The following is a 14505-nucleotide window of genomic DNA, read 5'->3' on the forward strand; positions in this document are numbered from 1 at the left end:
TGCACTAACCCTGCTTAGTTCTAGGCCGCTACAGCCTGCAAAGTGCTAAAATGAATCAAAGCTTCTTTTGAATGCGAAGTTCCTGCTTCAGTGAAAGTTGTATCATTTAAATTAACTTGAGGGTGATTTAAATTTTTAAAAAGGCCCAGAACAGGCTTTGCTTGCAGGAATGAGAGGGGTTTATTTCAGTCTATGGGCTCCTTGCTGTTCAAAGCCTCTCCTCATTATAACACCTCCACCCCCCAATCTCATCTGCTGCTCAAATAGGATAACCAAATGCACAGGGCTGTTTCACTAACATGTGAGTATCCTACACCTACGTCAGCGCCGCCCCCAGCGTACCACAGATCAGCCTTTCTGCTTGACACTTGTCTAATTCATGGTGGGGGGGGTGCATGAGCCCACCACCCTGATATATAAATCCACACTGGACTGTTGTTTTCTTTTGCCGGCACTTATGTGGCTGTTGTATACCTCGAATAGGTTTAATGTTACCTGGCTACCCATAAACCTCTGGTCGTATGGTGATATTATAGGACTTAAACACTAAGGGGCAGATTTTCAAAACAGTGCGTGGGCGTACGTGTGCTCGCACTACCCGGTGCGCACACATGTACGCAGGCGGGCGCAAGTTATAAAATCGGGGGTCAGCGCACGCAAAGGGGTGCACAATTGTGCGCGCCGAGCCACGCTGCCTTCCCCCGTTCCCTACCCCCCCATCCCTTCCCTTCCCCTACCTCCCCCACCCTTTCCCTCAATCTTTTCCTTGTTCTTTCTTTTATTTCCAAACTTCAGCCCTGGGGCTGATGTAAGTTGCGTGCGGAGGCCTCTGGCCCCGTCCCTTCCCCGCCCCTTTTTTCAAGCCCCGGGACTTACACGTGTCCCGGGGCTTTACATGCGTCGCCGGGCATTTGGAAAATAGGCCCGACGTGCGTATGACCGGTTACGCGTGTAAATCCTCCGAAAATCCGGCCTAAGCGTATCTCTGGTGACATGAAAAACGTCAAGACCTCATAATAAGCTCTATCAGCAGAATACATGCTCTCATAGCCTTATCAATAATTAATCTTTTTTAAACTTTTGCACATAAAAACTGATATTTATATCAGTGAATCCTTTGTATAACCCCGTATGCAATCAAGGTCACCCCCGACCGGGTCTATGATTCGTTATGGAAACCTGCATCTTTTCCAAAATGAATGACTGTTCTGCAAGAACCCTGACGAATTATAATAAGGAGCCCCCTGACGCAGGTTTCCATAACGAAGCATAGACCCGTGTGGGGGTTATACAAACGATTCCCTGATACAAACATCAGCTTTTATGTGCAAGAGTTAAAATGACATGATCTGACCTTTGATTATTGATAAGGCTATGAAAGCACGTATTATGACATGATCTGATCTATGATTATTGATAAGGCTATGAAAGCACGTATTATGACATGATCTGATCTATGATTATTGATAAGGCTATGAAAGCACGTATTATGACATGATCTGACCTTTGATTATTGATAAGGCTATGAAAGCACGTATTATGACATGATCTGACCTTTGATTATTGATAAGGCTATGAAAGCACGTATTATGACATGATCTGATCTATGATTATTGATAAGGCTATGAAAGCACGTATTATGACATGATCTGATCTATGATTATTGATAAGGCTATGAAAGCACGTATTATGACATGATCTGACCTTTGATTATTGATAAGGCTATGAAAGCACGTATTATGACATGATCTGACCTTTGATTATTGATAAGGCTATGAAAGCACGTATTATGACATGATCTGACCTTTGATTATTGATAAGGCTATGAAAGCACGTATTATGACATGATCTGACCTTTGATTATTGATAAGGCTATGAAAGCACGTATTATTTATTTATTTATTTAGCATTTTTCTATACCGACTCTCCAATAACAGAATTATTGATCAATTCGGTTTACATTCTAAACAATAACAATGACAAGTAATGACATGATCTGACCTTTGATTATTGATAAGGCTATGAAAGCACGTATTATGAAATGATCTGATCTTTGATTATTGATAAGGCTATGAAAGCATGTATTATGACACGATCTGACCTTTGATTATTGATAAGGCTATGAAAGCATGTAAAATGACATGATCTGACCTTTGATTATTGATAAGGCTATGAAAGCATGTATTATGACACGATCTGACCTTTGATTATTGATAAGGCTATGAAAGCATGTAAAATGACATGATCTGACCTTTGATTATTGATAAGGCTATGAAAGCATGTATTATGACATGATCTGACCTTTGATTATTGATAAGGCTATGAAAGCATGTATTATGACACGATCTGACCTTTGATTATTGATAAGGCTATGAAAGCACGTAAAATGACACGATCTGCCCTTTGATTATTGATAAGGCTTTGAAAGCATGTATTATGACATGATCTGACCTTTGATTATTGATAAGGCTATGAAAGCATGTATTATGACACGATCTGACCTCTGATTATTGATAAGGCTATGAAAGCATGTATTATGACATGATCTGACCTTTGATTATTGATAAGGCTATGAAAGCATGTATTATGATATGATCTGACCTTTGATTATTGATAAGGCTATGAAAGCATGTATTATGATATGATCTGGCCTTTGATTATTGATAAGGCTATGAAAGCATGTATTATGATATGATCTGACCTTTGATTATTGATAAGGCTATGAAAGCATGTAAAATGACATGATCTGACCTTTGATTATTGATAAGGCTATGAAAGCATGTATTTTGCTGTTAGAGCCTATCATCAGGTCTTGACGTTTTTCAAGTTGATGGAGATAATGCTGAGATGTTAACTTTCAAACTGGCGCGCAGGCGTACGTGTGCACACATTTCTCAGCCCGCGCCCAGGGACGCAGTTGTTGCGCGAGTATCTGTGCGCGTGTTATAAAATAGTCTGCCTGCGCGCCCACGTGCACCAAACTCTAAGTGAGCGCGCACAAATGCTGCTTCCGCCATGTAAATCGGGAGAGGCACACGACAACCCCATTCCCAGTTTTACAAGTTCGCCCCCAGTTCACCGAGGTAAGAGAGAGGTCCTCCAAACCCTCCCCCCGCCAGTTTAATAGCCTTCACTCCCCCCAGTTATCCCTGACCCTTAAAACCCCTCAGAACTGCCTATTTATCTTTATAACTTGCGCGGCACCCGTAGCAGAAGTAAAGCCTCCGCGTATGCTGCATCGCATGAGTATTTACGCGCACGTCTCAGCTTCACACCCTTTTTGGAAACCTCCGCGATGCGTGCACTGCGGCATATCTGGGAGGCTTATAAAATCCGCTCGGTGTGCGTGAGCCCAACGTATCCGCTCATCCCCTAATTAATGCGCGCGGCGGGCTTTTAAAATGCACCTGTTAGTGCTGAAGTCCTATAACATCACCATGCCAGCAGAGGTTTATTTGTTACATGTTTCTCATATCCCTGGGGTTTTGACATTTCTTGTGTAATCAGATATTCTCGTTACCTTTAAACCTAACCAGTGATATTCAAAGATAAGTTTTTTCTCTAAAAGCAGCTGGATAACTTTATTTAGGGATATTCATCAGGCTAACTTATCTGGCTATCTTTAGCTGGATACGTTTACTTAGGAAATAGCCACTGCTATTAATTGCATCAGAAGCATGGGATCTTCTTAGTGTTTGGGTACTTGCCAGGTTCTTGTGGCCTGGTTTTGGCCTCTGTTGGAAACAGGATGCTGGGCTTGATGGACCCTTTGGCAATTTCTTATGTTCTTATGTACGTTCACCATTTTCAGGTTCTTAGAAAAACAAACAAACCCTTGCATATTTAACACAACGAGCAGTACCACAACCAAGAGAATTCGTGCGCGTACGGTGCAGGCAGCTTATTTTCCAAACGTTGTGCTAAGAGGAATCCCCTTCAGTTCTTCCCTAAAAATGAGCTAATTGGCGATCTTCGGAGCAAAGTTGGGAAGGGAATTCCATAATTTGGGTGCAATGGAAAATAATAGCCTCTGCCTCGGTCCAGTGCACGTAATGAAAGAAGCTTATGTTGCCATCAAGCCACACAGAGGTTTTATTATATGGAACTGGCGGAGGGGACCACCTGGTGGCTGCTGAGTTTTGCTAACTCTGCACTTCTGTTAAGCATCGGTGGTGGGGGGTGGATCGCTTCTGCCAGCCTCCGAATCCTGAAGCCAGGCAGTGCAGGATAAAGGGCTCTCACACACGCCATCCTTCTCTCTCTCTCTCTCTCTCTTCCCTTCTAGGACAAGCAGGGGATCCCTTGGTGGTTAGGACTCAGCTACAAAGGGATTTTTCAGTACGACTACCATGACAAAGTGAAACCGAGAAAGGTGAGTGCCTGTTTTCAGCTTCTGCCAGACGGGATGTGTTGACTGGGACGCGCATGGGGCCACTGCGGGTGGTCCGCGGGCCAGTAGAAGACGAGCTGTGCCGGCTGGTGAAGGATTGCCACCCACGCCTGCAGTACCCTGACAGCTCCCGTGTAGAGAGCGTGCTTGTGGTCCTGCGGGATGGCGTGCCGTGTGCGCCTCCGTGCCCCGAGCTTTACTGTGACATGCCCCTCCCTCCCCCCCGGGGTCAGGCAGGGCCAGAGCAATGTCACCAGGAGAGGGGATGATGCCAGCAGCTCCAGGACACAGAGAAGAAAACCTGGGCGAAGAGAAAATTCAGTGGAGGGAAGAGAGCGCGACCCGCAGGAGGTCTTTAAGGGGTAAAGTGTTAGTGAAAAGGCAGAAAACCCGGTGCCTGAGTGAAGGTGGGCAGTAAAGGCAATCCGCAGGTGATTTCCTGCTCCGTCCAGTGTTGGATTTACTGTGTGATACTAAGTCTCATCCTCTCAATGGGGACCATGCAAAAAAAAAAAAAAAAAGCACGGAAAGCGGGCGCTGAAATGTCGCTTGCGCAGTTACGCATCTTCTTAATGTGGCCGGCTGAGTTTTTTTTTTTTTTTTTTTAAAAGCAGTTTTTTCTGCTTTTCTGCACTTCTTTTCAATGCGCTCAGCTATTAATGCCTGCTTCAGGCAGGCATTAATAGCTGAGCGATAAATGTGCGTCTGAGACGCACATTTACCTTTTTGCATTTGGAGTGAATGAGTAATAGCCTCCTTCACGTGCATTTGCATGTGATGAGCGCTATCCCATTCACTCCGCGTCGGACGCGCGTTAAATAGGCGCTGATCCCCTTATTGCATTAGGGGGTGGATTAGCGCCTATTTAACCCGCGTCCCGACTGCGGGTTATACAGTGCGCTCGGCCCCAGTGGCTGCCACGTGTGCATGGGACTGACCTGGTACTTCCCTCTTGGGAAGAGATTATTCTGAGAGCTGGGCTGAGCCCCCAGAAGTCAGGGAGAGAGAGAGACCCTTACAGAATGGGAGAAACAGAGAGAAGCGCCACTCCCAGTCGCCCCCAATAAACTGCGTGAATGGCGTTGCACAGTCAGGCTGGGAAACGCAGAGCTGCACGGTCCAGGGTCCGTTCTGCGCACAGACGTAGTGCTCAGTAAATATAATCTGGTGGGGGTGCACTTATCTATCAGAGACCTGGGGGTCGTGTCCTGGGCTGCGCATGCCCAGCTCTGCCTTCTCAGCCTGTGACGCGGGATCAATCCAGATGTGTTTATCCCTCAGTGCACTCGGCGTTTGTGTTTAGGTCTCAGGAGGAGGTTTCAGGTCATCCACCGTTCCCACCTAGCAGAGCCTGAAATGCAGGAACAGCCGAAGCCCGACTCTTTCTCCCATGCTGCACTTGCAGTGGGACTACCCCCCCCCCCCCCGATGAGCTGGGGGCGGGCACCCCTGCTGGCAGTGCAGAGTTACTGCCTCCGGTCCTCTCTCTCTGCAGGCTGCATTTTTAAAGCCCCGTGTGACACCCAAATAAGGGGTTAACGACGGAGATGTCCCTAAACTGAAGGGAGTTGTATTGCGCCGTCACAGCTCGAGTGTTGCATTAGGGTCCCGGTGCAGGCTGCTAAAATGGTAAAGGAGAAACAACACCCATGCCTTGTCAGTTCACCCCTCTTGTAGCACAAGTCTAATAAGAAACTGAAGGCGCTCGCTTGCCTGTCTCAGGTATCATAGAAAGCAGCACCCGCCACTTAAATATAATCACATAGCTTTATAGAACACAGTCATACGTGAACCTGTTTTCCAGGTATTTTTCTTTGCATTTCAAAGCTTTCTGAGATAGCCCCTCCCTGTAAACAAAACGTGAGATACGTGCTGCTGGAATTATTTATCTTTCTCCCGTGTTAATGGGTTTTCTCTGCTATAATCTCTTGTTATGGTCGTTGCCCTCCAGACACTGCCAGCGTTTCGACTAATAACGTCTGCTTCAGGGGCCGGGGGAGAGCTATGAAAGAAGATAAAAGCAAATGAGTTAGAAAAAAAAAATCCTTACGCTTTACCGAGACAAAACAAATCTTCCTCTTACTTGTTAATATCAAGGTTTTCCTCCGTTCTGCAGTGTCTTTATGTGATCTCATGACGTTGACTTTTTAAATGGGACCTGACCAATCACGTAGGCTGCAGACGTAATCACTAACTAATCGGTTATTAATGAAGGTCCTTAATGAAAACAGGACCAGTCAATTTCTTTGTGTAATCCTTTCAGTATCACCGTATCCCACTGGTAAATGAATCAGTTTGATAACCGGAGATCAAAATCGCCACCTCTCTCACTTGTGTTGTAATTGTATTAGGGCTGCTACCTTCATGTCCTCCAACGTGAACCCCACTGCTGCTGCTTCCTTTAGTCTCCGGATGCAACTAAGATGCTTCTGTGTGCGAGTCCTAAGCTTAGGTGTGGTTTTACGTATATACACGAGGCCATAGTGCGTAGACTGCTCCCCTCCGATTCTGTCAGAACTTAAAAGGGTTTCCAATTCGGTAAAGTCAGTCTATGGCCCTGATGCACGTGATCGCAGTTATTACAATGACCTGGTGGCGATTGTGCCCTGATATCCAGTATTGATTGTGAACCGTAGGAAGGCTGCACTAACCCGTCATGTGGGTTAATAGTTCATGGGAATCCAAAAATAGGTCGATGCTGAAAAGCAGAATGCACGCTTAATACTTGCCAATATTTCTTTATACTAGCCTTGAGAAAATATATATGTGGAGTAAATGGTAAAATACAAACACATTTTGCACCGAAGGACTATGAGAGGAGCTAAATAGCAGTTGACAGCCCAACGGGGCCGTTTTATAGGCTTTGCGAATAATTCTCGAGGGATGTCCTGTTTCTGAAAAGCGAAGTCTCATAATCATGGCTTGCTGGCTAAATTCTTCTTCTATTGAACACAAGCGTCGTAGCCTTAAAACCTGGCCCACTGGTAAGTTATCTTGAAGATGTTTGGGGTGAAAGCTAGTGTAACGTAATATAGTATTCCTAGCAGTAGGTCTGCGATAAATTGAAAAGTTAAAGCCACTTGATGTAGTAATTATTGAATGTCCATAAATGAAATTTGCTCACTGCTATGTGTAAAAATGATATTCAAATTAGTGTCACAGGCATTCAGGAGAAAAAACTTGTCAAGATGTTCCCTATCTCCTACCCACAGCATTAGGACATCATCAATAAAGGAAAATTAGTTTCTTACCTGATAATTTTCGTTCCTGTAGTACCAAGGATCAGTCCAGGACACCTGGGTTGTGACTCCGCACCAGTAGATGGAGACAGACTAAAACTTGTGGGCGGAGCCATATATAAGCCCCTGTGCCAGTCACAGCCCCTCAGTCTTACGTAATGTCAAAGTAGCATAGGACAGGTAAACTAACTACAGAAACTATCCCCAACGGGAGCCATGTCCAAAAACCCCCAACTGGAACAAAACTCTCAAAACGAGAAACAGCAACCTAACAACTCAACGAGCGGACTCTCCGATTCTTCAGAGCAGCTGGGGCGGGATCCTGGACTGATCCTTGGTACTACAGGAACGAAAATTATCAGGTAAGAAACTAATTTTCCTTTCCCTGTACGTACCAGGATCAGTCCAGGACACCTGGGATGTACCAGAGCTAACTTACCGAGGGTGGGAAGCAGAGAGTCCCGCACGGAGTACCCTCTCTCCAAACCCCCCGGCAGAGTCTTGAACCTCCAGCCGGTAATGACGTGTAAAGGTATGCAACGACTTCCAAGTAGCCGCCCTGCAAATCTCCTGGGGCGACACCTGAGAAGCCTCTGCCCAGGAAGCAGCGTGGGCACGGGTAGAATGTGCTCGGAGACCCTGCGGCATAGACTTTCCCCGTACTATGTACGCCGAACCAATGGCCTCCTTGAGCCAGCGTGCAATCGTAGCCCGGGAAGCCGGACCCCCACGCTTTGGGCCTGAGACCAAAAAGATGATCCGTAACTCGGAACGGATTGGTGACCTCTAGATAGCGAGGGACTGCCCTCCGGACATCCAACCTCCGCAACTCCTACATCTGTGGCAGCGACGCATCGTGAATGGGAAAAGCTGGAAGCTCAAAGGACTGCTTCACGTGGAACGCCGAAACGTTCGTAAAGAGACTCCAGAATCCGAGATCCGAAGGAACGGCTCTCTACAGGACAGTGCCTGCAACTCTGAGACGCGACGCGCTGATGCAATTGCGACAAGGAAAACTACCTTTAACGTAAGATCCTTGAGAGTTGCCCGTTTAATGGGCTCGAAAGGAGACGAGCACAACGCAGAGAGTACCCAATCGAGATTCCATGACGGACAGGGGTGGCGCAATGGAGGACGAAGGTGTTTAGCCCCCCTGAGAAAACGCGCAACATCTGGATGCAGAGCCAGGGAACCCTTGTGCCCCTTGCCCCTCAGACACCCCAGAGCCGCCACCTGGACCCTAAGGGTACTGTACGATAAGCCTTTAGCCACGCCGGCCTGCAGAAACAAAAGCATATCGGATACGGGAGCCACGGTAGGAACCACATTGCGCTCCGTGCACCATTCGTCGAAGACTACCCAGACGCGAACATAAGTCATCGAGGTAGACTGCTTTCGGGCCCGCAACAACGTAGCGACTACCGCATCCGAATAACCTTTCCTCTGCAAGTGCTGCCTCTCAAAAGCCATGCCGCGAGCCAGAAGTGATCCGCATCCGCCGAACAAACGGGGCCTTGACGGAGGAGGCCCGGAAACCCCTGGAAGCGAAGGGAAGACGCTATCGACAACTGGAAGAGGTCTGCGAACCACGGTCGCCGCAGCCATTCTGGCGCTACCAAGATTACACTTGCCGGATGCAATTCGATGCGCCGAAGAATCTTGCCGATCATCGGCCATGGAGGGAACACGTACAACAGGACACTCGTCGGCCAAGGAAGGACCAACGCGTCGACGCCTTCGGCTCCTCTCTCTCTCCGACGGCTGTAAAACCTGGGCGCCTTGGCATTCTGCCAGGTAGCCATGAGGTCCATATGAGGCGTCCCCCGCTTTCGGCAAATGAGGTGAAAAGTCTCCGGCGCCAGCTTCCACTCTCCGGGATCCAGATGATGACGGCTGAGAAAATCCGCCTGAACGTTGTCGACCCCGGCAATGTGAGACGCTGCTAGGTCGCTGAGATTGCGCTCTGCCCAAGCTAGCAAGAGCTGCGCCTCCTCTGCCACGCCAGGACTTCTCGTTCCCCCCTGGCAATTAATGTAGGATACGGTGGTGGCATTGCCCGACAACACCCGAACCGCCTTTCCCCGTATCAGCGGCAGAAAGGACTGTAGAGCCAGACGCACCGCCCGGGTCTCCAGACGATTGATGGACCACTGAGTTTGGGTCGAGGGCCACCTGCCCTGCCCTGACCTGCCCAGGCAGACTGCTCCCCAGCCAGAGAGACTGGCGTCCATGGTTACCACCGTCCAGTTGGGCCCCAGGAGAGACACTCCGCCAGTCAAGTGGTCTGCTTGCGGTAGATGAAACTCCTCCGACACCGGCTTCCAACGGGAAAGCAACGCTGATTGCAAAGGACACAGATGAGCAAAAGCCCAAGGGACCAATGATAGAGTTGAAGCCATAGAACCCAAAACCGTCAGATAATCAGAGACCAGTGGTAGCCGAAGAGACAACAAGCGGCGAACCTGACACTGAAGCTTGCGAACTCTGTCCAGAGACAGGAACACTTTGCCCTTCCTGGTATCGAACAGGGCCCCCAGGTACTCCAGAGACTGAGTGGGAACTAGGTGGCTCTTGCTGAGGCTCACCACCCATCCCAGGGATCGCAAGAGAGCGACAACCCTGTTGACTGCCTGCCGGCACTGAGTCTCGGATTTGGCTCGAATCAGCCAATCGTCCAAGTAGGGGTGTACCAGCAACCCCTCTCTCCGAAGCTGAGCTGCGACCACCACCATCACCTTGGTGAATGTCCGGGGAGCAGTGGCCAGGCCGAAGGGAAGGGCTCGGAACTGATAATGTCGGCCCAGGATACATAACCTGAGGAACCGATGGTAGGACGGCTGGATGCCGATGTGAAGGTACGCCTCTGTGAGATCCAAGGATGCCAGGAATTCGCCGAGCCAGACTGAGGCAATTACCGACCGAATTGTCTCCATTTTGAAGCGTGGAATGCGAAGGCATCTGTTTACACCTTTCAGATCCAAAATTGGTCTTGCGGTGCCGTCCTTCTTTGACACGATGAAGTAAATGGAGTAACGGCCGAAGCCCTGCTGCCCTATGGGCACGGGGGAACTGCCCCTAAGGCTTGCAACCGTTGGAGGGTTCCCCTTACCGCTGCGCGCTTTATGGGGCACTTGCATGGCGACACCAGGAACTTGTCGAATGGGGTCCGTGCAAAATCTAACGCGTAACCTTGAATTATCACGTCGAGAACCCACTGGTCCGACGTTATTTGGGCCCATACCTCGGCAAACAACTGCAGCCGAGCTCCCACGTTTGGGACGAACGACCGCAGCTGCTGCGAGGGATGGACCGGCCTCATCTCATTGGGAGGATTTTGGACCCGCGCCTCCCTGGGCTCCTCCCTGACGGCCGAATCTTTTTCCTCGAAAGGACTGGGACCAAGAGGACGACCGTGAGGGTCCCGAACGGTAAGAAGAGCCAGCGGACCCTGCGGACGGGATCTTCTGTCGCCGCGGAAGCGGGAACGGCCCGTGAAAGAAGACCGAGATCTAGACCGATCCTCCGGCAGCCTGAATGCCCTATTCTAACCAAGGGACAACATCAACTCATCCAACTCCTTGCCAAACAACAACTTTCCTTTGAACGGCAGGGCCCCTAGATGGGCCTTGGATGATCCGTCCGCCGCCCAGTTGCGAAGCCAGCGGAGCCGACGAGCCGACACCGCCGAAACCATGGATCTAGCCGAGGTACCGAAGGAGATCATGGAGCGCATCAGCACTATAAGCAATCGCCGCCTTGAGCTGATCAGCTTGCCTGGCCTCCCCTTCCGAGAGACCTGCATTAGCCTTCAGATGCTGTGCCCAGCGCAGGCTGGCCCGCCAAGCGAAATTACTACAGATGGCTGCACGGACCCCTAGAGCGGACACCTCAAAAATTTTCTTTAGCTGTACCTCCAGCTTCCTGTCTTGGATATCCTTGAGAGCTGTGGCTCCCGTAACAGGAATCGTCGACCGCTTCGTTACGGCGGACACCGCCGAATCCACTTTCGGCAGACGGAGCAGTTCCAGCGCCTCCTCATTGCCTTGCTCACCTTGAGGCCCAGCTCCGGAGTGTCCCACTCCCGGAACAGGATGTCCGAGACCGTAAAGATGAACGGAAAAGCCACTGCGGGCCCCGTGAGGCCCAGTAGAACTGGGTCCATATTAGCTCCCTGTCTGGGCACCACCGCAGGCGCTTCCACTCCCAGCTCCTGGAGTATAGCCGGGATAAGCGGGGACAGTTCCTCCCTACGGAACAAGCGAACCACCTTAGGGCCGTCCCCCTCGACGGCAGGATTTCCTTTTCCCCCTGCTGGCTGAGACGGACCTTCATCCGGCGCACCATCAGCCCCCCCCAGAGGCTCCTCGGCCGGGTCATCCTCTCCCTGGGAGGAAGAGCTTGAGTCCGTGTCCTGCGGAACACCCCGCAAGGGACGGCTTCGCCGTATGGCGCCCCCATCAGGGCCCGTGATAGATTTCCTCTTCCGGGATCTGGTGGATCTGCCAGATCCCTTCGCTGCACCTGTCTTCCCGGATTTACTGCGGCGCTTGCATTTTAAAAACTTACGCAATAAGAGCGCGAAATCCGCGGAGTAGGAAGACCCGGAACCGGACTCCCCAGATCCGGAATGCACGGGAGACCCCGCTCCCCCGGGGCCACCCCCAGCGGGTCGCCGTTGTGGAGAAAGCGCGGGAGGCAAGCCGCCATCTCCTGCTGCCTCCCTCGTGGTTTCCCGGCCTGATGCTAAAATGGCCGCCGCTCCCGCGCTGAGCGGGAACGGGTCCCCCGGGACTGCAGCGACGGCAGATTCGCGCGCCGGCGATCGTGGCGTTCGAGCCCGGACCCCCGGAGCGGCCCCCGACGAACCCTCGCCGCCAGAAACGCTGACAGAGCAAACTTTTTCTCTAGAGAGCCGCGCGCGTGGCAAACCGAGCCTCTCGGCATGCCACGAGCCGCGCGAGCGAGGAGGAGGAGAGAAGCAATAAAAAGAAATTAAATTAAATAATTGAAGCGGACGCGCACCAACAGTCCCCCCCCCCCCCTCGAAGGAACGGAGAGCCGGCACTGAAGTAAAACAGGAGCCGCCGCAAAATAAAAACAGCCAAACTTTTTTTTTTTTTTTTTTTTTTACTACTGCCGCTGTCCTCGGTCCTGAGGCCTGTGTTCCAGCGGGGGTGAGTGAACCGGGCTCCCCGGTGTCACCCCCGACGCTGCTACTGCAAAAGGCGGGTCCTCGACCCTAGCAGCGGCCTCGACCAGGGGGGGATGGTCCCCTCAGGACTTTCCAAAACCCCCCTGGGAGGCAGGACCAGCGGGAATCCAAAGATCAGAAAAAAAGCAGAAAACTTATGTGTTTAACACTAAACAAAACTAACTAACCAAGGAACCCTGACCATAAAGAAAAAACCCCAGGGAACCAGGGCTGTGACCAAACCTGCACCACCTACTGGAGACAGAGTAAGACTGAGGGGCTGTGACTGGCACAGGGGCATATATGGCTCCGCCCACAAGTTTTAGTCTGTCTCCATCTACTGGTGCGGAGTCACAACCCAGGTGTCCTGGACTGATCCTGGTACGTACAGGGAAAGCATTTCCACAAATGTATATTATCTCTATATGGACACTGGGGCAATCATTTTTTATCAAAGTCTCCTACATATAAGCTGGCTAAATCAGGGGCCATAGAGGCCCCCATAGCAGTCCCCTTAATCTGTTAGTAATATATCCTATCGAAGCTAAAAAGGTTCTCCTGCAATGCTACGGAGGCCATCGGCACCAAAAACTGATTGGGGGCTCGATGATGTATCCCCCATTGAGCCAATGTTTCCTCTGCTCTTTCAGTTGCTCTTGTTGAGGGCTGCTGTGTCAATGGTGACTAATTGCAAACCTTGCCAAGGCCCTGTGTACCCTTCCAACAATGAGATAGTACGTGAAGAGCCCCGGACGTAATCTGGTAACTGGAGATCAGATCCTCTTAAGAATCTGTCGATGGAATCTGAGGGGTGGCTCGAAGAGAGATCCTTGTTGATGAAACAATTGGTCATCCTGGTGGCTTCTCCAATGATTTATGTACCTTAAGCACTATAGAAAAAACCGGGCAAACGGGAAAAGACTTTCTCTCCTTGTATTCCCCCCCCCCCAACCCTTCTCATATGCCTCCTGTATTTGTGTGTCCACTCGGCGTTGGGTCTTCAGCAAGTCTGGCATCCAAGGAGATCGAGGTCTGTTAGTTGTCTGCTGGGTTGAGGACCACCACTGGCCCACCTTTATCTGCCGGTCACTTTTCAGTTGTTGCAAAGCCTGATGTTCAACCTTGGTTAGGTTTCTTTAATTAAACTGATGTTCTTGCATGGGTTCTAATACATTCCTCACGTTCTAGCGTGGCAAAAGTGGTGATAGCCGCAGCAACTGCTCCTGGTGGCAACCAGCGCAATGGGCGGTGAGCTACTAACGTTTCTGTCGTGGCTGTCATGTGTAGGGGAAAAAACCCCAATCTTAGCCAGAGTTGTCTCATACATTTTCGCAAAGCTTTTTCCCCCTGATTAACAGGTGCAAATGAGAAGCCGGCAGTTATTACGCAAATAAGCTTACACGGTGGCGTGGGCTGCGTTAATGAAACCTGAGACTGCCTTTTATTTATTTATTTATTTAGAAACTTTTATATACCGGCATTAGTGGGTACATCATACCGGTTCACATAATAACTTAAAGCTTGGAAAATACATTTCAACAAGGAGAATGTAACTGGGCGGGGGGTAAAATAAATAGGCGGTAGGAGGATAGATAAAACAAGAAAGTCATAGGGAAGTGAGCGCCTTCATTTTGTTTAAAATGGTAAAACGGGAGCAGAGCTTAGCCTGAGCAGGGGCCGTGGAT

At 49.9% G+C, this 14505-nt stretch overlaps 1 protein-coding gene across 8 annotated transcripts in view; it reads left to right on the forward strand.

Moving 5' to 3' along the window:
* FRMD4A (FERM domain containing 4A) overlaps window positions 1-14505 on the forward strand; it is a 461080-nt gene that overhangs the window by 345645 nt on the left and 100930 nt on the right. For all 8 annotated transcript variants that reach the window (XM_029617199.1, XM_029617198.1, XM_029617203.1 and 5 more), the window contains one exon: window positions 4286-4372. In XM_029617199.1, the coding sequence (XP_029473059.1) occupies window positions 4286-4372 (87 nt within the window). The remainder of the gene's footprint in view (window positions 1-4285; window positions 4373-14505) is intronic.

This window comes from Rhinatrema bivittatum, chromosome 9 (genome assembly GCF_901001135.1).
Source record: "Rhinatrema bivittatum chromosome 9, aRhiBiv1.1, whole genome shotgun sequence".
Taxonomy (NCBI): domain Eukaryota; kingdom Metazoa; phylum Chordata; class Amphibia; order Gymnophiona; family Rhinatrematidae; genus Rhinatrema; species Rhinatrema bivittatum.